The sequence below is a fragment of the Pelophylax lessonae genome (assembly GCF_965119305.1).
Source record: "Pelophylax lessonae genome assembly, chromosome: 12".
Classification (NCBI taxonomy): Eukaryota; Metazoa; Chordata; class Amphibia; order Anura; family Ranidae; genus Pelophylax; species Pelophylax lessonae.
In genome coordinates, this window is record NC_138779.1 from 188,963,364 (window position 1) to 188,986,587 (window position 23,224).

The following is a 23,224-nucleotide window of genomic DNA, read 5'->3' on the forward strand; positions in this document are numbered from 1 at the left end:
TAACCATCTGTGGGTGTATCCCACATCAATTTAATAAAAAAATGTGTATTGAGTTAGCACAGATCCACGTACCCTTGATTAATGAGGTAGGGATTGTAAGGTGAACTATCTCCTATCTACCAAAGAACATATTATGGTTGCTATCCTAAAGTGTTAGTGCAATGTCAATAAATACCAAAAAGCAAATATTTGTTGTTACATCATAAAGTGCTAGTGCAAAGTAATGTGACCAACTACCCATGATAAATCAGTGTCAAAAATTTTAAAGAAATTACACATTCCTAAAGTGCAGGGCAAAACATAAAGTAAACAATTTACTTTCTCTACTATATTTGAGTCCTCATTTATTTTAAACAATTGGATGACTATGTGCCATGCTATATTAGGCTGTTCTTCATATGTTCTATGAAATACTTTTATTAGTCAAGATATGTAACTTTTTCGAAGATCCTTTATTTGGGGAGAGTTCCCATTACCTGTTCTCCTTCTGGGTCACAGCTTGAACCCATTAGGGGTGACCCATAGGGAGGACACGGACACGCTATTCCTATTATTGCAACCCCATTGACTTCCACTTCTACATTATTTATTATGAATCAAAAAGCCAGGGGGAATCCGTGCTTAGGATAAGAAATTAAAGCTTGGCTGCAGCCCACTTCAAAATATAGCCCTGAGAAGGGTTATATGATAAATGTATAGAAAAGAAGGGAAGTGATTGGCGCTGCCAGTAAGGGGTGTATCAAAAAATTTGTGAAATAAAGTGTCAGAGGTTACTACACAATGCTCTGTAACCAGTCTGGTGTGCAGACTGAACTCACACTGATGTGGGGTAAAGAGAGAGATAGGTGGCCTGTGCAATATATATATATATATAAATAGGTATCACGTCACTTAAAATTGATGTCCTATAAATAGGGTTGAGCGGACACCTAGATGTCCGTGTTCGACGGGTTCGGCCGAACTTTAAAAAAAAGTCCGGGTCCGTGTCCCGGACTTTTACCGAACTTTTCCCGGACACCGAACCCCATTGAAGTCAATGGGGACCCGAACTTTAAGGCACTAAAATGGCTCTAAAACACCAAAGGAAAGGGCTAGAGTGCTGCAAATGGCAGCAAAACGTAATTAAGAGCATGGCAAGTGCTCTGCAAACAAATGTGGATAGGGAAATAACTTAAAACAACAAAAAAAAACAGAAAAATAAAACAATGTTCTTCTTCATCTCTGAAGGACGAGGCCCATATGGAGTAGGAGGGAGGTTGAGGTGGTGGTGGATGTGGCGGTGACATAGGCGTGCGCACAGGGTGTGCTGGGTGTGCCTGGGCACACCCTAATCACCTAGGGCACATAGCATTGCCAGTGAGGAGATGGGAAAGATCTCCCTGGGACCTGCTCTGCTCTATTTCTCCTTGCCTACAGGTACATGGCCCCGATACATTACTCTCCCTGCTGGCAAACACATGCATGTGTATTTCAACTTTGGGGTGCACACCTTAATGCAATAGGCTGCGCACACCTATGGGCGGTGTAGGTGGAAGCGGCGGTGGAGGAGGACCAGGGCCGGATTAACAGCATCATGGGCTTGGTGCTGAGGATTTTGAAGGGCCTTAGGGCCGTGCCTTGCCATGCACCCAGAGGAGGAAGGGTGCAGCCATGCATGCCTAATTCAACATGGGATGCTGTCTCTGAAGCCCATAAACACATCCATGCATCGCCAACTGTCCCTCCTTGTCCGGCCTTCACGCTGTGTGGGGAGGTTCTGAGGGTGCTGCCTGGGGAAGCGAGCATAGAAGCCAGACTTCTGTGTTTACAAGTGACAGAAGAGCGGTAACAGTGAATATGGCCAACCCGGGGCCTATATAAAAGGTAGGGGCCTGGAGCTGCAGCTCCAATAGACCCTACATTAATCTGGCCCTGAGGAGGAGGACGAGGTAGCCAACACTGCTTCTTTTCACAAATTTTAAATGAGGGTACACCCCAAAAGAGTGAGAAAGAGCAAAAATGGAACAATGGGTGGGTAAGGTCGGTATCCATTGCTATTCTGCATAAGGTACGGAAAAGTCCCGTGGGATCCATGCCTGGTTCATTTTAATGAACGTGAGCTTGTCCACATTGTCTCTGGACAGGCGGCTGCGCTTGTCTGTTATAACGCCCCCAGCCGTGCTAAATACCCGTTCAGATAATACACTGGCTGCAGGGCACGCCAGCACCTCCAAGGCGTAAAGGGCAAGCTCAGGCCATGTGCCCAATTTGGAGACCCAGAAGTTGAAGGGGGCAGACCCGTCATTCACTACATGTAGGCGTGTGCACACATACTGCTCCACCATGTTGGTAAAATGCTGCCTCCTGCTAAGACGTTCCATCTGAGCTGCTGGTGCTGCTGTTTGTTGTGGCGTGCTGACAAAGCTTTTCCACATTTCGGCCATGCTAACCCTGCCTTCTGAGGTGCTGGCGGTGCCCTGGTTGCGTTGGCGACCTCCTCCTCCTCCTCCTCTGCCTTGTGCTTCCACTGTGGCCCCGCTGTCAGATGGGAATGCCAGCAGCATGGCGTCTACCAGCGTGCGCTTGTACTCGCGCATCTTGCGATCGCGCTCCAGTGAGTGAATTAAGGACGGTACGTTGTCCTTGTAACGGGGATCCAGCAGCGTGGCCACCCAGTAATCAGCACAAGTTAGAATGTGGGCAACTCGGCGGTCGTTGTGGAGACACTGCAGCATGTAATCGCTCATGTGTGCCAGGCTGCCCAGAGGCAACGAAAGGCTGTCCTCTGTGGGAGGTGTATGGTCCGTGTCCTCTGTATCCCCCAGCCACGCACCAGTGATGGCCATGAGCTGGCCTGGGTGCCACCCTGCTGTGAACATGGTTCCATCTCCTCCTCCAGCTCCTCCTCCTCCTCATCCTCCTCATCCTCCAGAACTGTGCCCCTGCTGGACAATTGCGTCCCTGGCGTTTGCGTGTGCAGGAACCCACCCTCGGAGCCCCTTGCGAATGACTGCCCTGAAAGCCTTGGAAATGTTACCTCTTCATCCTCCTCCTCCTCCTCATCCTGTGCCACATCCTCTTCCATCATCGCCCGAATTGTTTTTTCAAGGAGGCATAGAAGTGGGATAGTTAAGCTGAGAACGGCGTCATTGCCACTGGCCATGTTGGTGGAGTACTCAAACCAGCGCAACAAGGCACACAGGTCTCGCATGGAGGCCCAGTTATTGGTGGTGAAGTGGTGCTGTTCCGCAGAGCGACTCACGCGTGCGTGCTGCAGCTGAAACTCCACTATGGCCTGCTGCTGCTCGCACAGTCTTTCCAGCATGTGCAAGGTGGAGTTCCACCTTGTGGGCACGTCACATATGAGGCGGTGAGCGGGAAGGCCGAAGTTACGCTGCAGCGCTGCCAGGCGAGCAGCAGCAGGGTGAGAACGCCGAAAGTGCGCACAAACGGCCCGCACTTTCTGCAGCAGCTCTGACATATCGGGGTAGTTTTTAAGGAACCTCTGCACCACCAAATTCAGCACATGCGCCAGGCAAGGGATGTGCGTCAAACCGGCTAGGCCCAGAGCTGCTATGAGATTTCGCCCGTTATCGCACACCACCAGGCCGGGCTTGAGGCTCGCTGGCAGCAACCACTCATTTGTCTGCTGTTCCATGCTCCTCCACAACTCCTGCGCGGTGTGTGGTTTGTCCCCCAAACAGGCAAGTTGTAAAACTGCCTGCTGTCGTTTACCCCTGGCCGTGCTGAAGTTGGTGGTGAAGGTGTTACGCTGTCCGGATGAGGAGGCGGTAGAGGATGAGGAAGCGGAGTAGGAGGAGTTAGGAACAGGAGGCAAACTGAAGCGCCCTGCAATCCTCGGTGGTGGAAGGACATGCGCCAAATTGCTATCCGCCTCAGGCCCATCCGCCACTGCATTTACCCAGTGTGCCGTTAGGGAGATATAACGCCCCTGACCGTGCTTACTGGTCCACGTATCCGTAGTTAGGTGGACCTTGGCACAGATGGCGTTGCGCAGTGCACACCTGATTTTTTCCCCCACTTGGTTGTGCAGGGAAGGGATGGCTTGCCTGGAAAAGTAGTGGCGGCTGGGCACGACGTACTGTGGGACAGCCACCGACATAAGGTTTTTAAAACTGTGCGTCTCCACCAGACGGAATGACAGCATTTCAAAGGCCAATAATTTTGAAATGCTGGCATTCAGGGCCAGGGATCGCGGGTGGGTAGGGGGGTACTTCCTCTTCCTCTCAAGTGTTTGGGAGATGGAAAGCTGAACGCTTCCACGGGACATTGTGGAGATGGTTGTTGGTGACCCAGGTGGTGGTGTTGCTGACAGATCGTCTGTTTGCGGGGTGGCAGGTGCCGGTATCACTACAGATGTGGCTGGAGCGGCCGAGACTGCAGCAGAAGAGGAAGCAGGATGAGCCAGAGACGTTTCTTGGTTTTGAAGGTGTGTACTCCACTGCAGCTCGTGCTTTGCACTTAGATGCCTGATCATGCAGGTTGTGCTCAGGTTGAGAAGGTTCATGCCTCGCTTCAAGCTCTGATTGCACAGGGTGCAAACCACTCGTGTCCTGTCATCAGCACATTTTCTAAAGAACTTCCACGCTAGAGAACTCCTTTGAGCTGACTTTGGTGCGCTCGTTCCCTTGCTGCGTTGGGCAGTAGCGGGCGTAGTGTCTAGGGCACGGCCGCTCCGCTTCTGCACCCTGCTCCCTCTTCTGCTGTGCTGGTGGCTCTGTGCGACCACCGCCTCTTCCTCCAAACTACTCAGTTCACCTGCATGACGTTCATTCCATGTGGGGTCGAGGACCTCATCGTCCTCCACATCATCTTCCACCCAGTCTTCACCCCTGCCCTCCTTGTCGGTCTCCACAATGCTGAACGCCGCAGCAGTTGGCACCTGCGTTTCGTCATCATCGGAGACGTGCTGCGATGATCCTTGCATGTACTCATCTTGAGGAATAAGTGGTTGGGCATCGCTGCACTCAATCTCTTCCACTTCTGGGGCAGGGCTAGGTGGATGGCCCTGGGAAACCCTGCTGACAGAGTCCTCAAAAAGAATAAGAGACTGCTGTATGGCTTGGGGCTCAGACTGCTGGCCTGATTTGCAAGGGGGTGAGGTGAAAGACGGTTGGACATTGGCTGCAGGTGCCAACTCTGACCTTTCTGCAGTAGACTGGGTGGGAGACAATGTGAAGGAACTGGAGGCACTGTCAGCAGCAAACCAATCTACTATCGCCTCAACTTGTTCTGGCCTCATCACTTCTAGGGGCGTTTGATGCCCTACCAAATACTGATGCAGGTTCTGTCGCCTACTCACACTTGAGGAAGGTGTTTCACTTGTGCGTGTAGCTGGCACAGATCGACCATGTCCTCTCCTTGCAACAGGAGCTCTACCAGCAGCACCACGACCCAGGCCACGGCCCTTATTTGACGGTCTCCTCATATTTCTGTAATTTAAGATCTTGCCCTAGAAAGGTTTTTATTGAATAGCGGAATAGAAAATATGATCCAAAAAAAGTGTATGTATATCACACGTACACAACCACACTAGGCCCCAATTACTATTGTTTGTACCCCTAAAAGGCTAGATGAGGAGTAGGGGGAGTATGGAACAGGCAGCACCCTCAAACCTTCAGAAGTATGAGATGAACCCCAACAACTTGGAAAGGTGGATCTCTCTCACACGTACCGACACAGACTATCCCGCAATTCAATTGATCCTCAAAGGTTTTTATTGAATAGCGGAATAGGAAATATGATCAAAAAAAGTGTATGTATCTCGCACGTACACAACCACACTAGGCCCCAATTACTATTGTTTGTACCCCTAAAAGGCTAGATGAGGAGTAGGGGGGGTATGGAACAGGCAGCACCCTCAAACCTTCAGAAGTATGAGATGAACCCCAACAACTTGGAAAGGTGGATCTCTCTCACACGTACCGACACAGACTATCCCGCAATTCAATTGATCCTCAAAGGTTTTTATTGAATAGCGGAATAGGAAATATGATCAAAAAAAGTGTATGTATCTCGCACGTACACAACCACACTAGGCCCCAATTACTATTGTTTGTACCCCTAAAAGGCTAGATGAGGAGTAGGGGGAGTATGGAACAGGCAGCACCCTCAAACCTTCAGAAGTATGAGATGAACCCCAACAACTTGGAAAGGTGGATCTCTCTCACACGTACCGACACAGACTATCCCGCAATTCAATTGATCCTCAAAGGTTTTTATTGAATAGCGGAATAGGAAATATGATCAAAAAAAGTGTATGTATCTCGCACGTACACAACCACACTAGGCCCCAATTACTATTGTTTGTACCCCTAAAAGGCTAGATGAGGAGTAGGGGGGGTATGGAACAGGCAGCACCCTCAAACCTTCAGAAGTATGAGATGAACCCCAACAACTTGGAAAGGTGGATCTCTCTCACACGTACCGACACAGACTATCCCGCAATTCAATTGATCCTCAAAGGTTTTTATTGAATAGCGGAATAGGAAATATGATCAAAAAAAGTGTATGTATCTCGCACGTACACAACCACACTAGGCCCCAATTACTATTGTTTGTACCCCTAAAAGGCTAGATGAGGAGTAGGGGGGGTATGGAACAGGCAGCACCCTCAAACCTTCAGAAGTATGAGATGAACCCCAACAACTTGGAAAGGTGGATCTCTCTCACACGTACCGACACAGACTATCCCGCAATTCAATTGATCCTCAAAGGTTTTTATTGAATAGCGGAATAGGAAATATGATCAAAAAAAGTGTATGTATCTCGCACGTACACAACCACACTAGGCCCCAATTACTATTGTTTGTACCCCTAAAAGGCTAGATGAGGAGTAGGGGGAGTATGGAACAGGCAGCACCCTCAAACCTTCAGAAGTATGAGATGAACCCCAACAACTTGGAAAGGTGGATCTCTCTCACACGTACCAACACAGACTATCCCCCAATTTAACTGATCCCCAAAGGTTTTTGATTAAATAGCGGAATAGAAAATATGATCCCAAAAAAGTGTATGTATATCACACGTACACAACCACACTAGGCCCCAATTACTATTGTTTGTACCCCTAAAAGGCTAGATGAGGAGTAGGGGGGGTATGGAACAGGCAGCACCCTCAAACCTTCAGAAGTATGAGATGAACCCCAACAACTTGGAAAGGTGGATCTCTCTCACACGTACCGACACAGACTATCCCGCAATTCAATTGATCCTCAAAGGTTTTTATTGAATAGCGGAATAGGAAATATGATCAAAAAAAGTGTATGTATCTCGCACGTACACAACCACACTAGGCCCCAATTACTATTGTTTGTACCCCTAAAAGGCTAGATGAGGAGTAGGGGGGGTATGGAACAGGCAGCACCCTCAAACCTTCAGAAGTATGAGATGAACCCCAACAACTTGGAAAGGTGGATCTCTCTCACACGTACCGACACAGACTATCCCGCAATTCAATTGATCCTCAAAGGTTTTTATTGAATAGCGGAATAGGAAATATGATCAAAAAAAGTGTATGTATCTCGCACGTACACAACCACACTAGGCCCCAATTGCTATTGTTTGTACCCCTAAAAGGCTAGATGAGGAGTAGGGGGGGTATGGAACAGGCAGCACCCTCAAACCTTCAGAAGTATGAGATGAACCCCAACAACTTGGAAAGGTGGATCTCTCTCACACGTACCGACACAGACTATCCCGCAATTCAATTGATCCTCAAAGGTTTTTATTGAATAGCGGAATAGGAAATATGATCAAAAAAAGTGTATGTATCTCGCACGTACACAACCACACTAGGCCCCAATTACTATTGTTTGTACCCCTAAAAGGCTAGATGAGGAGTAGGGGGGGTATGGAACAGGCAGCACCCTCAAACCTTCAGAAGTATGAGATGAACCCCAACAACTTGGAAAGGTGGATCTCTCTCACACGTACCGACACAGACTATCCCGCAATTCAATTGATCCTCAAAGGTTTTTATTGAATAGCGGAATAGGAAATATGATCAAAAAAAGTGTATGTATCTCGCACGTACACAACCACACTAGGCCCCAATTACTATTGTTTGTACCCCTAAAAGGCTAGATGAGGAGTAGGGGGAGTATGGAACAGGCAGCACCCTCAAACCTTCAGAAGTATGAGATGAACCCCAACAACTTGGAAAGGTGGATCTCTCTCACACGTACCGACACAGACTATCCCGCAATTCAATTGATCCTCAAAGGTTTTTATTGAATAGCGGAATAGGAAATATGATCAAAAAAAGTGTATGTATCTCGCACGTACACAACCACACTAGGCCCCAATTACTATTGTTTGTACCCCTAAAAGGCTAGATGAGGAGTAGGGGGGGTATGGAACAGGCAGCACCCTCAAACCTTCAGAAGTATGAGATGAACCCCAACAACTTGGAAAGGTGGATCTCTCTCACACGTACCGACACAGACTATCCCGCAATTCAATTGATCCTCAAAGGTTTTTATTGAATAGCGGAATAGGAAATATGATCAAAAAAAGTGTATGTATCTCGCACGTACACAACCACACTAGGCCCCAATTACTATTGTTTGTACCCCTAAAAGGCTAGATGAGGAGTAGGGGGAGTATGGAACAGGCAGCACCCTCAAACCTTCAGAAGTATGAGATGAACCCCAACAACTTGGAAAGGTGGATCTCTCTCACACGTACCAACACAGACTATCCCCCAATTTAACTGATCCCCAAAGGTTTTTGATTAAATAGCGGAATAGAAAATATGATCCCAAAAAAGTGTATGTATATCACACGTACACAACCACACTAGGCCCCAATTACTATTGTTTGTACCCCTAAAAGGCTAGGAGTAGGGGGGAGTATGGAACAGGCAGCACCCTCAAACCTTCAGAAGTATGAGATGAACCCCAACAACTTGGAAAGGTGGATCTCTCTCACACGTACCAACACAGACTATCCCCCAATTTAACTGATCCCCAGAGGTTTTTGATTAAATAGCGGAATAGAAAATATGATCCCAAAAAAGTGTATGTATATCACACGTACACAACCACACTAGGCCCCAATTACTATTGTTTGTACCCCTAAAAGGCTAGGAGTAGGGGGAGTATGGAACAGGCAGCACCCTCAAACCTTCAGAAGTATGAGATGAACCCCAACAACTTGGAAAGGTGGATCTCTCTCACACGTACCAACACAGACTATCCCCCAATTTAACTGATCCCCAAAGGTTTTTGATTAAATAGCGGAATAGAAAATATGATCCCAAAAAAGTGTATGTATATCACACGTACACAACCACACTAGGCCCCAATTACTATTGTTTGTACCCCTAAAAGGCTAGGAGTAGGGGGGAGTATGGAACAGGCAGCACCCTCAAACCTTCAGAAGTATGAGATGAACCCCAACAACTTGGAAAGGTGGATCTCTCTCACACGTACCAACACAGACTATCCCCCAATTTAACTGATCCCCAGAGGTTTTTGATTAAATAGCGGAATAGAAAATATGATCCCAAAAAAGTGTATGTATATCACACGTACACAACCACACTAGGCCCCAATTACTATTGTTTGTACCCCTAAAAGGCTAGGAGTAGGGGGAGTATGGAACAGGCAGCACCCTCAAACCTTCAGAAGTATGAGATGAACCCCAACAACTTGGAAAGGTGGATCTCTCTCACACGTACCAACACAGACTATCCCCCAATTTAACTGATCCCCAAAGGTTTTTGATTAAATAGCGGAATAGAAAATATGATCCCAAAAAAGTGTATGTATATCACACGTACACAACCACACTAGGCCCCAATTACTATTGTTTGTACCCCTAAAAGGCTAGATGAGGAGTAGGGGGGGTATGGAACAGGCAGCACCCTCAAACCTTCAGAAGTATGAGATGAACCCCAACAACTTGGAAAGGTGGATCTCTCTCACACGTACCGACACAGACTATCCCGCAATTCAATTGATCCTCAAAGGTTTTTATTGAATAGCGGAATAGGAAATATGATCAAAAAAAGTGTATGTATCTCGCACGTACACAACCACACTAGGCCCCAATTACTATTGTTTGTACCCCTAAAAGGCTAGATGAGGAGTAGGGGGAGTATGGAACAGGCAGCACCCTCAAACCTTCAGAAGTATGAGATGAACCCCAACAACTTGGAAAGGTGGATCTCTCTCACACGTACCGACACAGACTATCCCGCAATTCAATTGATCCTCAAAGGTTTTTATTGAATAGCGGAATAGGAAATATGATCAAAAAAAGTGTATGTATCTCGCACGTACACAACCACACTAGGCCCCAATTACTATTGTTTGTACCCCTAAAAGGCTAGATGAGGAGTAGGGGGGGTATGGAACAGGCAGCACCCTCAAACCTTCAGAAGTATGAGATGAACCCCAACAACTTGGAAAGGTGGATCTCTCTCACACGTACCGACACAGACTATCCCGCAATTCAATTGATCCTCAAAGGTTTTTATTGAATAGCGGAATAGGAAATATGATCAAAAAAAGTGTATGTATCTCGCACGTACACAACCACACTAGGCCCCAATTACTATTGTTTGTACCCCTAAAAGGCTAGATGAGGAGTAGGGGGAGTATGGAACAGGCAGCACCCTCAAACCTTCAGAAGTATGAGATGAACCCCAACAACTTGGAAAGGTGGATCTCTCTCACACGTACCAACACAGACTATCCCCCAATTTAACTGATCCCCAAAGGTTTTTGATTAAATAGCGGAATAGAAAATATGATCCCAAAAAAGTGTATGTATATCACACGTACACAACCACACTAGGCCCCAATTACTATTGTTTGTACCCCTAAAAGGCTAGGAGTAGGGGGGAGTATGGAACAGGCAGCACCCTCAAACCTTCAGAAGTATGAGATGAACCCCAACAACTTGGAAAGGTGGATCTCTCTCACACGTACCAACACAGACTATCCCCCAATTTAACTGATCCCCAGAGGTTTTTGATTAAATAGCGGAATAGAAAATATGATCCCAAAAAAGTGTATGTATATCACACGTACACAACCACACTAGGCCCCAATTACTATTGTTTGTACCCCTAAAAGGCTAGGAGTAGGGGGAGTATGGAACAGGCAGCACCCTCAAACCTTCAGAAGTATGAGATGAACCCCAACAACTTGGAAAGGTGGATCTCTCTCACACGTACCAACACAGACTATCCCCCAATTTAACTGATCCCCAGAGGTTTTTGATTAAATAGCGGAATAGAAAATATGATCCCAAAAAAGTGTATGTATATCACACGTACACAACCACACTAGGCCCCAATTACTATTGTTTGTACCCCTAAAAGGCTAGGAGTAGGGGGAGTATGGAACAGGCAGCACCCTCAAACCTTCAGAAGTATGAGATGAACCCCAACAACTTGGAAAGGTGGATCTCTCTCACACGTACCAACACAGACTATCCCCCAATTTAACTGATCCCCAGAGGTTTTTGATGAAATAGCGGAATAGAAAATATGATCCCAAAAAAGTGTATGTATATCACACGTACACAACCACACTAGGCCCCAATTACTATTGTTTGTACCCCTAAAAGGCTAGGAGTAGGGGGAGTATGGAACAGGCAGCACCCTCAAACCTTCAGAAGTATGAGATGAACCCCAACAACTTGGAAAGGTGGATCTCTCTCACACGTACCAACACAGACTATCCCCCAATTTAACTGATCCCCAAAGGTTTTTGATTAAATAGCGGAATAGAAAATATGATCCCAAAAAAGTGTATGTATATCACACGTACACAACCACACTAGGCCCCAATTACTATTGTTTGTACCCCTAAAAGGCTAGGAGTAGGGGGGAGTATGGAACAGGCAGCACCCTCAAACCTTCAGAAGTATGAGATGAACCCCAACAACTTGGAAAGGTGGATCTCTCTCACACGTACCAACACAGACTATCCCCCAATTTAACTGATCCCCAGAGGTTTTTGATTAAATAGCGGAATAGAAAATATGATCCCAAAAAAGTGTATGTATATCACACGTACACAACCACACTAGGCCCCAATTACTATTGTTTGTACCCCTAAAAGGCTAGGAGTAGGGGGAGTATGGAACAGGCAGCACCCTCAAACCTTCAGAAGTATGAGATGAACCCCAACAACTTGGAAAGGTGGATCTCTCTCACACGTACCAACACAGACTATCCCCCAATTTAACTGATCCCCAAAGGTTTTTGATTAAATAGCGGAATAGAAAATATGATCCCAAAAAAGTGTATGTATATCACACGTACACAACCACACTAGGCCCCAATTACTATTGTTTGTACCCCTAAAAGGCTAGGAGTAGGGGGAGTATGGAACAGGCAGCACCCTCAAACCTTCAGAAGTATGAGATGAACCCCAACAACTTGGAAAGGTGGATCTCTCTCACACGTACCAACACAGACTATCCCCCAATTTAACTGATCCCCAGAGGTTTTTGATTAAATAGCGGAATAGAAAATATGATCCCAAAAAAGTGTATGTATATCACACGTACACAACCACACTAGGCCCCAATTACTATTGTTTGTACCCCTAAAAGGCTAGGAGTAGGGGGAGTATGGAACAGGCAGCACCCTCAAACCTTCAGAAGTATGAGATGAACCCCAACAACTTGGAAAGGTGGATCTCTCTCACACGTACCAACACAGACTATCCCCCAATTTAACTGATCCCCAGAGGTTTTTGATTAAATAGCGGAATAGAAAATATGATCCCAAAAAAGTGTATGTATATCACACGTACACAACCACACTAGGCCCCAATTACTATTGTTTGTACCCCTAAAAGGCTAGGAGTAGGGGGAGTATGGAACAGGCAGCACCCTCAAACCTTCAGAAGTATGAGATGAACCCCAACAACTTGGAAAGGTGGATCTCTCTCACACGTACCAACACAGACTATCCCCCAATTTAACTGATCCCCAGAGGTTTTTGATTAAATAGCGGAATAGAAAATATGATCCCAAAAAAGTGTATGTATATCACACGTACACAACCACACTAGGCCCCAATTACTATTGTTTGTACCCCTAAAAGGCTAGGAGTAGGGGGAGTATGGAACAGGCAGCACCCTCAAACCTTCAGAAGTATGAGATGAACCCCAACAACTTGGAAAGGTGGATCTCTCTCACACGTACCAACACAGACTATCCCCCAATTTAACTGATCCCCAAAGGTTTTTGATTAAATAGCGGAATAGAAAATATGATCCCAAAAAAGTGTATGTATATCACACGTACACAACCACACTAGGCCCCAATTACTATTGTTTGTACCCCTAAAAGGCTAGGAGTAGGGGGAGTATGGAACAGGCAGCACCCTCAAACCTTCAGAAGTATGAGATGAACCCCAACAACTTGGAAAGGTGGATCTCTCTCACACGTACCAACACAGACTATCCCCCAATTTAACTGATCCCCAAAGGTTTTTGATTAAATAGCGGAATAGAAAATATGATCCCAAAAAAGTGTATGTATATCACACGTACACAACCACACTAGGCCCCAATTACTATTGTTTGTACCCCTAAAAGGCTAGATGAGGAGTAGGGGGAGTATGGAACAGGCAGCACCCTCAAACCTTCAGTATGAGATTGTGTTCACTGTACCCCACAAAGATTGAGTTCACTGCACCCCACAATGATTGTGTTCACTGCACCCCACAAAGATTGTGTTCACTGCACCTCACAAAGATTGTGTTCACTGTACCCCCCAAAGATTGTGTTCACTGCACCCCACAAAGATTCTGTTCACTGTACCCCACAAAGATTGTGTTCACTGCACCCCAAAAAGATTGTGTTCACTGCACCCCAAAAAGGATGTTGTTCACTGCACCCCAAAAAGGATGTTGTTCACTCCACCCCAAAAAGATTGTGTTCACTGCACCCCACAAAGATTGTGTTCACTGCACCCCAAAAAGATTGTGTTCACTGCACCCCAAAAATGATTTTGTTCACTGCACCCCAAAAAGGATTTTGTTCACTGCACCCCAAAAAGGATGTTGTTCACTCCACCCCAAAAAGATTGTGTTCACTGCACCCCAAAAAGATTGTGTTCACTGCACCCCACAAAGGATTTTGTTCACTGCACCCCAAAAAGATTGTGTTCACTGCACCCCAAAAAGGATGTTGTTCACTGCACCCCAAAAAGGATTTTGTTCACTGCACCCCAAAAAGATTGTGTTCACTGCACCCCACAAAGGATTTTGTTCACTGCACCCCACAAAGATTGTGTTCACTGCACACCAAAAAGGATTGTGTTCACTGCACCCCAAAAAGATTTTGTTCACTGCACCCCAAAAAGATTGTGTTCACTGCAGCCCAAAAAGATTGTGTTCACTGCAGCCCAAAAAGATTGTGTTCACTGCAGCCCAAAAAGATTGTGTTCACTGCAGCCCAAAAAGATTGTGTTCACTGCAGCCCAAAAAGATTGTGTTCACTGCAGCTCACACACAGAAAAATGGATGTGGATCACTGACACCTGCCTATCTCCAATCCCACACCACACAGCAATATCGATTGTAGTTTGTAGAACACAGTTTCCCTAAAATTCAGCAGACTCTGTCCCTAACAGGATTGAGAAGAGATCGTAGATCAGGATTGAGTGCAGATTCACCCCACCCCCCACACAGCAATATCGATTGTAGTTTGTAGAAGACACTGACCCTATATAATTCAGCAGACTCTATCCCTAAAATGCCTACAACTCGCCCTGCCTAAACACTCCGACCTGTCCCTCAATTTTATCCGGACACAAATGGTTTTTTCCTGCCTATCTTTCCCTAATCAGCAGCCAGCACGTTGATGTGTGCTCTGTCCCTGAATCTAAGCAGCATAATGACGCCGCTGCGGCTGCCTCGAACTTATAAAGACTTGGTCACATGCTTCAGACGGCCAATCACAGCTACTGAGACATTTGCAGGCATGGCTGGGATGGCTTAAGGCACACCAGTTAAACGATTGTTGATTGGCTGTTGAAAGCCCGCCATGAAAAGAGCGCCAAAGCATGCAAAACCCGGAAATAAAACGACCGAACACGGATTTTTACCCGAACATACAGTTAAGTGTCCGTGTCCGTGTTCGGGTACAAAAAATCCAATTATTCGGTACGAACACGAATAATACAGTCCGTGTTCGCTCAACACTACCTATAAAACATAAATCAGCAATAGATATCATATACATTAAAAACTAAATTCATGTGCAATATGAGCAATAAAGTGCCAAGTGATAAATATATGAATAGATATGTGAAATGCTAGAAAAAATATTGGGGTTGATCTGAAAAATATTAATAATCGCTAGCGGAGGGGTAAAGACAGCGCCAGGGATCATATAGGGCTTCTTGATGCAACAGGGATTATAGCGTTTGAGGAATTGAAGCATGAGAGGAGGAAGTATCCAAAATGAGATTCTTGCACACAAAGTATATCCCCATAATGCTTTTTAGCATTTTCCCAGAGGGCTTTTCACTTATATGGGCTTTTGAGCCCATGAGCATCGAGAGTCCTAAATTTCAGAGCCATAGCAACCATATATAGGAAGCCAATGAAAATCTATTTATAAAATGTGCAGCGCTGATAAATATAAATAATTAGGCTATAAAGTGCAACAGTGTTCTATAAATGTATGTTTAGCAAATTAATGTGTAAACTCATGTAATTAAAGTGCTAATGTATGCCACATCTAGAAATATGCATACCCATATCTCTATAACCAGAGAAAAGTGTGCAAACTCTCGCAAATTAAGGTGCTAAAGTGTATAACATATGAAAACGTGTATATTGCTGTAGTTCAATAACAAAACACAGATTTTTCCTAAAAACCACATAATCTGTGCAGTATAAACCAACATAATACTTAACTATAAAGTGCATAAACAATTTAGAGCTGATGCTGTTAAGGACACTGTTGATCAAAGCGATAGTCTATAGAATCCACCATGAGTGTATACATGTGTTGATATATCTTCTACTATGATCTCAGGTGCATAACCATCACCACTAAGACAACCAAAGTGAAGGCTTACCAGATGTAGTAGACCCAATAAAGTCTACACTTTTTAGGTCATTTAGGCTTGTAAAGAGTAGTTAAACTGTATGGCAGTATATCTTTCCAAGATCAGATGGTTCTATCCTTCATCCACATCCTTTGAAAATCAATAGCCAGGCTATAGAGTATGTGCACAATATAAAATGAATGTGTTTTTCCTTTTAGGTGCTGTATCTACCACTCAGGGGGTGAATGGAACACTTTCGAGATCGATTTATTTTTATGAGTCTTTCCCAGATCAGACACTATTGTTAGAATGGAGTTTTAAAAATAATCTGATTGCATCCCGTATTCCTGGTTACCCTTCTGAATGTGCTCCTCAGTATAAAGGAAGATGTCAGATGTATGATGATGGAACTCTAAGACTGGATAATCTGAGACTTGCAGATGAGGGGACTTACTTCTTGAGCGCACAGCAGTCACTCTCTATAGTTATAAAGGAGGCTATCTATGAGCTCAGAGTCCATAGTAAGTATTAACTTTGTTAATACATTATACATTATTACAATAATCTTATAGCACTATTGTTACTGATCTTTCATAGATACTGATTTTAGTTACATAGTTGGTAAGCTTGAATAAAGACACCAGTCCATCCAGTTCAAACTATGATGAACCATTTTCAGATGGCAGATGACATTGCGGATGTCGCAAGCACTTTTTCATGACAATAAGAGCCTAGGCACATTCAATCTCAGACATGGCTCTTTTGTTAGCTTGTACAAAGGATGAGCAACAATTACTTTAATAAGCTCAAAACAGAACTACTTTATTGCAGGCTGCAATATGGGAAGGGGGTGAGGTATGAATCAGGATGTCTCCAAAATGCAGTATAGATGGTGTTAAACACCTGAGTAGGCTCTAATCCTTTCTAAGGGGTCAATTCACTAAGAGTTAAATATGGTAAAATAACGCATGTGATAAATCAGTTGTGAAAGTTCAATTCACTAAGAATTTAGCGTTAAATAACAAATGCCACATTTTCTACAGTATAACAGAAATAACATTTTTTACAGTAATCTGTATTTAAAGGCAGAACTACCTTCCTAAACCTCTCCTGATGTTTGGTAATCCAAGCTCCTTTACTAAATCCATCATGCATAGTAGAGGTCTAATCAGCAGAGTGTGGTCATGGACTGATGAGCTGTGTTTAACCAGGTCCCATATTGAGCAGTAGACCTGAGTGGCTTCCCCTCTGGAAATTTGCTCTGTTAATTACCTTATATACTAAACCCAATCCTACTATCTACCGAGTACACTACCATTTACAGACGGGTGGAGGTCTCTCATTTATGCCCCTCGTGGACGCTGGGGGGGGGTTGGATCCTGGTCTGCGGCCCACTCTTGCACTGACCTTTTTGAGCCTTGCACGAAACATCTTGGGCTTGATTCTTTTAATTATACGGTTTACTCTACAGCAGCCTTTTTCAACCAGGGTGCCGTGGCACCCTGGTGTGCTGTGGCACCCTGGTGTGCCTCCTGGGTTCTTCAGGAGTGCCTTGGCAAAATGCCTAAAAATTGTAACAAATTGAAATAGGTTTTTACATTGCAGCATTACAATCCTTGGTACCATGCGGGTCAAGCCACTGGCATCCTGACAACCAATGACATCACTGGTTGATAAGATGAATGACAGGTGCTTGCATAGAATGCTTGTTTACTCCTCCTCTTCCCCTCTCCATCAGCACTGGGGTCACATTAGCAAGCAGAAGAAGAGAAACTAAGGGAGAAAAGAAATGCTAGAATACTAGTCAGTACCAGTTTGCAATATTTTCTAAACGCGTTGGGTCTCAGCTGCCTATGTCTTTGTATATTGTCTTCTCCACTGTCAGGTGTTGTGCATGTCAATGGTCAACCGCAAGGAATTGTTTTAATCCAGAGTTTGTTCTCTTGTTATATGTATTTTTATATGTTTCAGGAAATAAACTTTGGATTGTTTTGAGAATTTTTTCCCTTTTTTTTTTCTCTTTGTACTTTCTTTATACTCAATTAAATTTTCTTATATTTTTTGTCTTTTATTAACCTTAAAAGTCCCGTTCTAGAGGGGTTCTTTGTTGTATTCTGCGATTTTGGGATGTGGGCACGTTAACCTCTAATTGGCCCTGGTTGAAGGCAATTACTGGGAGCACACACTCAAGCCATGAGCACACGCCCTCAGCAATCTTTGTGGTAACAGACCATTTAAGCTTGAGTAAAATGTCTTCAGTTGGTGCCATCTCAGTTTAATCGCAATGGAATCTTCACAGGGGTATCTGTATAGGCACAAGATAAACAATTACTGTGAACTTGAACTCGTAATCAACTATGCTTGTAAAATGTTTAGCTCCTATAGCTAATAGATGATAATAATTCTGGAAATATGTACATTGGGGGTTCCTTATATATATTTGCCACAGAGGTCCTGTGGTTTTTAGTTATGTCTCTGTCTGAGATTTTACAGGTCAAGGCATGACCAAAAAAGGCCTAGCCACAGCAGCTCCGTGCGGTTTGCCGCACGCCGTCCAGCATTACGCAGTGCCTGGCTAGCTTGGAGACGTCTTTACTGATTTATTGACTTGTTGATATGTGTGTACTTTAAAACCATGTTTGTGATTTTATTTTATGCATTTTACTATTTTAATGAATATTTTTAGTGGTAATGCACTAGGTCGGTGCGCCCCTCTTTTTATTATCTTTCTCCAAAAAAGGCATCAGACCTCAGTGTAAAATCTGATCTGGAGACCCTTGTACTTGACTTTCATTTTCTACTTTAAAGTATATATACAGTATGAGCACAGTATAAACTGTTGCCGGGTGTGATCACTGGCTGCAGAGGAGTCCATTCAGATCAGACATTGTGGAGTAAACAGGAACTGGCTTCTTTATTGGAGCATATCACAGAAATCAAAGATGTCACCTCATTGTAATAAGAACAACAGACAGGAAGAGATAACAAACAAGTTCAGTACAGTGTACAGGATATTACAACACATCATAGAAATGCATAGCATATCACTGAGCATTAGCGACATCTAGTGTCCTATTTGTGAACTGCAGTTAATCTGCTAAGCTGAAAGCTGTTGTATCTCCAACATAAACATTATGTGTTTTTCCTTCAGGTGCTTTATCTGCCACTTATTGGATGAATGGAATACTTGGGAGATCGGTTTATTTTTATGAGTCTTTCTCAGATCAGGCGCTTTTCTTACAATGGAGCTTTAAAAATATAATAATTGCATCCCTTATTCCTGGTTATCTTCCTAGCTGTATTCCCCAGTATACAGGAAGATGTCATATGTATGATAATGGAACTCTCAGACTGGATTATCTGACACTTGCAGATGATGGGGCTTACAGCTTGACTGCACAGCAGCCATCCTCTACTGTTATAAGGGAGGCTGTCTATGATCTCAGAGTCTATAGTAAGTATTACCTTTGTGCTTATTATTATATACAGTACATTATTACAATATTCTTGTAGCACTATTTGTACTGATCTTCAATAAATACTGGTTTTCAGATGGCAAACGGCTACATTGTGAATGTCCCAAGCATCCTTATATGTAAAAAATGCCTACGCAAATTTCATCTCAGGCATGGCTCTTTTCTCAGGGACACTGGGCATTTGCTCAGCTCACTTGAACACGTTATCTCCTGGCAGAAGAAAAGTTGATTAAAAAAATGCAGTAAAGGCTTCAAACAGCACATAGCACATATATGCATTCTATTTGATGGAATAATTTAAAATAATAATAATTTATAATTAATTTATTAATTTAACGCATAAGCTCCCCTAAATGCCTTTTTTCTCTGCCCAAATGCTCCTCTCCTGAACACCCTGGTGTTTTTTATGCCTACAAATGCCTACAGTATGTGTGCATGGGTACATAAACGAACATGGTTGAGGTGTATTTACAGGCAGAAAAAAATGTTAAATGCCTGCAAAAGTGGCGTTTTTTTGAGCCCAGTATGCATGAGCCCTTAGCTCAAAAAAAAAAAAACAATTTTTTTGCAGGTTGCCATAATGGAAGGAGAATGAGATATGAATTAGGGTGGACTTCTACTTTAAAGCCTAAGTTTAGTTTTGTTTTAGTTTTTTTTCATATAAATTCAAATTTGCCTATGAATGAATGAAGGGTTAAGGAATGAAAAGTCCACCTGCACTTTTCATTCATGGAAGTTATAGTATAGCTTCTATGAATGGAGGTAGTGTGGGGAGCAGAGGGCAAAAGATTTCAGCTAACACAGCAGTCACCTGCACAAGGGATACTTCTCATTAAACCCAAGTACCTTACCTGATGGGCTGCCGCCAAAGCTGGAAATCACTGTAGAAGTCTGCACCACTTTGATGATGGCCATATTTTCCTGGGTCTCACTCAGATTCTTCCAAGTGAATATCCCATTGGGCACTGACCACAGGGGGTTGCTCATTCGGCATTATATTGAACGCTCTTTAATTTCTAGCAAAAACAAGTAATTCTCTGATTGAACGAGGTGGTGAGCAGGGCTGGTGACATTACAATCTCCACCTTGCCCAATTAGAGAACACATTATTTGTAATAAAAAATACAAGGTGTTCTATAAATGATTCTGGAATTAGATTCATCATGGGTTCCTTGAAGTCTGACATGTTGAGCCCACTTCCTGTCCAGGCCATTTTTTAATTTTCAGCACTGTCACACTTTGAATGACAATTACTCAGCCATGCAACACTGTACCAAAATTTTATATCTGAGAATTTTATGATATATATATACATATACACAGTGCCTTGCAAAAGTATTCGGCCCCCTTGAACTTTGCGACCTTTTGCCACATTTCAGGCTTCAAACATAAAGATATAAAACTGTAATTTTTTGTGAAGAATCAACAAGTGGGACACAATCATGAAGTGGAACAAAATTTATTGGATATTTCAAACTTTTTTAACAAATAAAAACTGAAAATTTATTCAGCCCCCTTAAGTTAATACTTTGTAGCGCCACCTTTTGCTGCGATTACAGCTGTAATTCGCTTGGGGTATGTCTCTATCAGTTTTGCACATCGAGAGACTGAAATTTTTGCCCATTCCTCCTTGCAAAACAAGCTCAGTGAGGTTGGATGGAGAGCGTTTGTGAACAGCAGTTTCCAGTTCTTTCAACAGATTCTCGATTGGATTCAGGTCTGGACTTTGACTTGGCCATTCTAACACCTGGATATGTTTATTTGTGAACCATTCCATTGTAGATTTTGCTTTATGTTTTGGATCATTGTCTTGTTGGAAGACAAATCTCCGTCCCAGTCTAAGGTCTTTTGCAGACTCCATCAGGTTTTCTTCCAGAATGGTACTGTATTTGGCTTCATCCATCTTCTCATCAATTTTAACCATCTTCCCTGTCCCTGCTGAAGAAAAGCAGGCCCAAATGCTGCCACCACCATGTTTGACAGTGGGGATGGTGTGTTCAGGGTGATGAGCTGTGTTGCTTTTACGCCAAACATAACGTTTTGCATTGTTGCCAAAAAGTTTGATTTTGGTTTCATCTGACCAGAGCACCTTCTTCCACATGTTTGGTGTCTCCCAGGTGGCTTGTGGCAAACTTTAAACAACACTTTTTATGGATATCTTTAAGAAATGGCTTTCTTCCTGCCACTCTTCCCACCTCAGTCTCCCACCTCAGCTCTAGATCTCTGCAGTTCATTCAGAGTGATCATGGGCCTCTTGGCTGCATCTCTGATCAGTCTTCTCCTTGTATGAGCTGAAAGTTTAGAGGGACGGCCAGGTCTTCGTAGATTTGCAGTGGTCTGATACTCCTTCCATTTCAATATTATCGCTTGCACAGTGCTCCTTGGGATGTTTAAAGCTTGGGAAATCTTTTTGTATCCAAATCCAGCTTTAAACTTCTCCACAACAGTATCTCGGACCTGCCTGGTGTGTTCCTTGTTCTTCATGATGCTCTCTGCGCTTTAACCACTTAAGCCCCGGAAGATTTTACCCCCATTCCGACCAGGGTGTATTTTGCGATTCGGCACTGTGCGACTTTAACGGACAATTGCGCGGTTGTGCGACGCTGTACCTAAACAAATTTGGCGTCCTTTTTTTCCCACAAACAGAGCTTTCTTTTGGTGGTATTTGATCACCTGTGCGTTTTTTTGATCACGCGCTATAAACAAAAAAAGAGCGTCAATTTTGCAAAAATAGCAATATTTTTCACATTTTTTTATATGAAATTCCCCAAAAAAAATGTAAAAATCAAAATTTTTTAACTTTTTCGGCCAATTTGTTTTGTGCTACCTATGTTTGGTAAAAAAAATCGCAAAAAGCGTATTTTGATTGGTTTGCGCAAAAGTTATCGCGTTTACTAACAAAGAGAAAGATTATTGTCATTTTTGTTGTTTTTTTTTAACGCGTAATGGCGGCGATCTGCGATTTTTTTTGCGGTACTGCGACATTGCGGCGGACAGATCGGACCCTTGACTGACATTTATGACACTTTTGGGGTTACCAGTGACATTTCTACAGTAATCAGTGCTATATATATGCACTGTTACTGTAAAAATACACTGGTAGTGAAGGGGTTAACTTTATTTGGGAGGGAGGGGCTGTGTGTATCCCTAGGGGCGAGCTTTCTACTGTGATTGGCTGTGGCTTGAGCTGTAAGGACACTGATCAACAGATCTACATACTAGATCCGTGTGATCAGTGTCTTTACAGCGAGGAGATTGACAGGTGGCTTGTTTACACAAGCTGCTTGACATTCTCCCTCTCCCCCGCCGATCGCCGAGTGACCGGCAGACATCGGGTCCGCTGGTCACACGCGCGGGGGGGTCCGTGACCACGCGGGAGCGCGCCTCCGGCGGCGCGCGCTCGCTCCCTAGACCCTCACAAGCTAGTGACGTAGCCCTACGTCACTTTGCCTGTGAGGGGCTGACTGCCGACGTAGATCGGCGTTAGGCAGTCGGCAAGTGGTTAAACGGACCTCTGAGACTATCCTAGTGCAGGTGCATTTATACGGAGACTTGATTACACACAGGTGGATTCTATTTATCATCATTAGTCATTTAGGTCAACATTGGATCATTCAGAGATCCTCACTGAACTTCTGGAGAGAGTTTGCTGCACTGAAAGTAAAGGGGCTGAATAATTTTGCACGCCCAATTTTTCAGTTTTTTATTTGTTAACAAAG

General features: G+C 44.1%; 1 protein-coding gene across 1 annotated transcript in view; it reads left to right on the plus strand.

Moving 5' to 3' along the window:
• LOC309568956 (cell adhesion molecule CEACAM3-like) overlaps nucleotides 1-23,224 on the plus strand; it is a gene marked incomplete at both ends in the record, with an annotated part of 114,722 nt that overhangs the window by 57,816 nt on the left and 33,682 nt on the right. Inside the window, 2 exons of the mRNA XM_082274721.1 lie at nucleotides 16,248-16,550; nucleotides 19,181-19,483. Coding sequence (XP_082130847.1) covers nucleotides 16,248-16,550; nucleotides 19,181-19,483 — 606 coding nt within the window. The remainder of the gene's footprint in view (nucleotides 1-16,247; nucleotides 16,551-19,180; nucleotides 19,484-23,224) is intronic.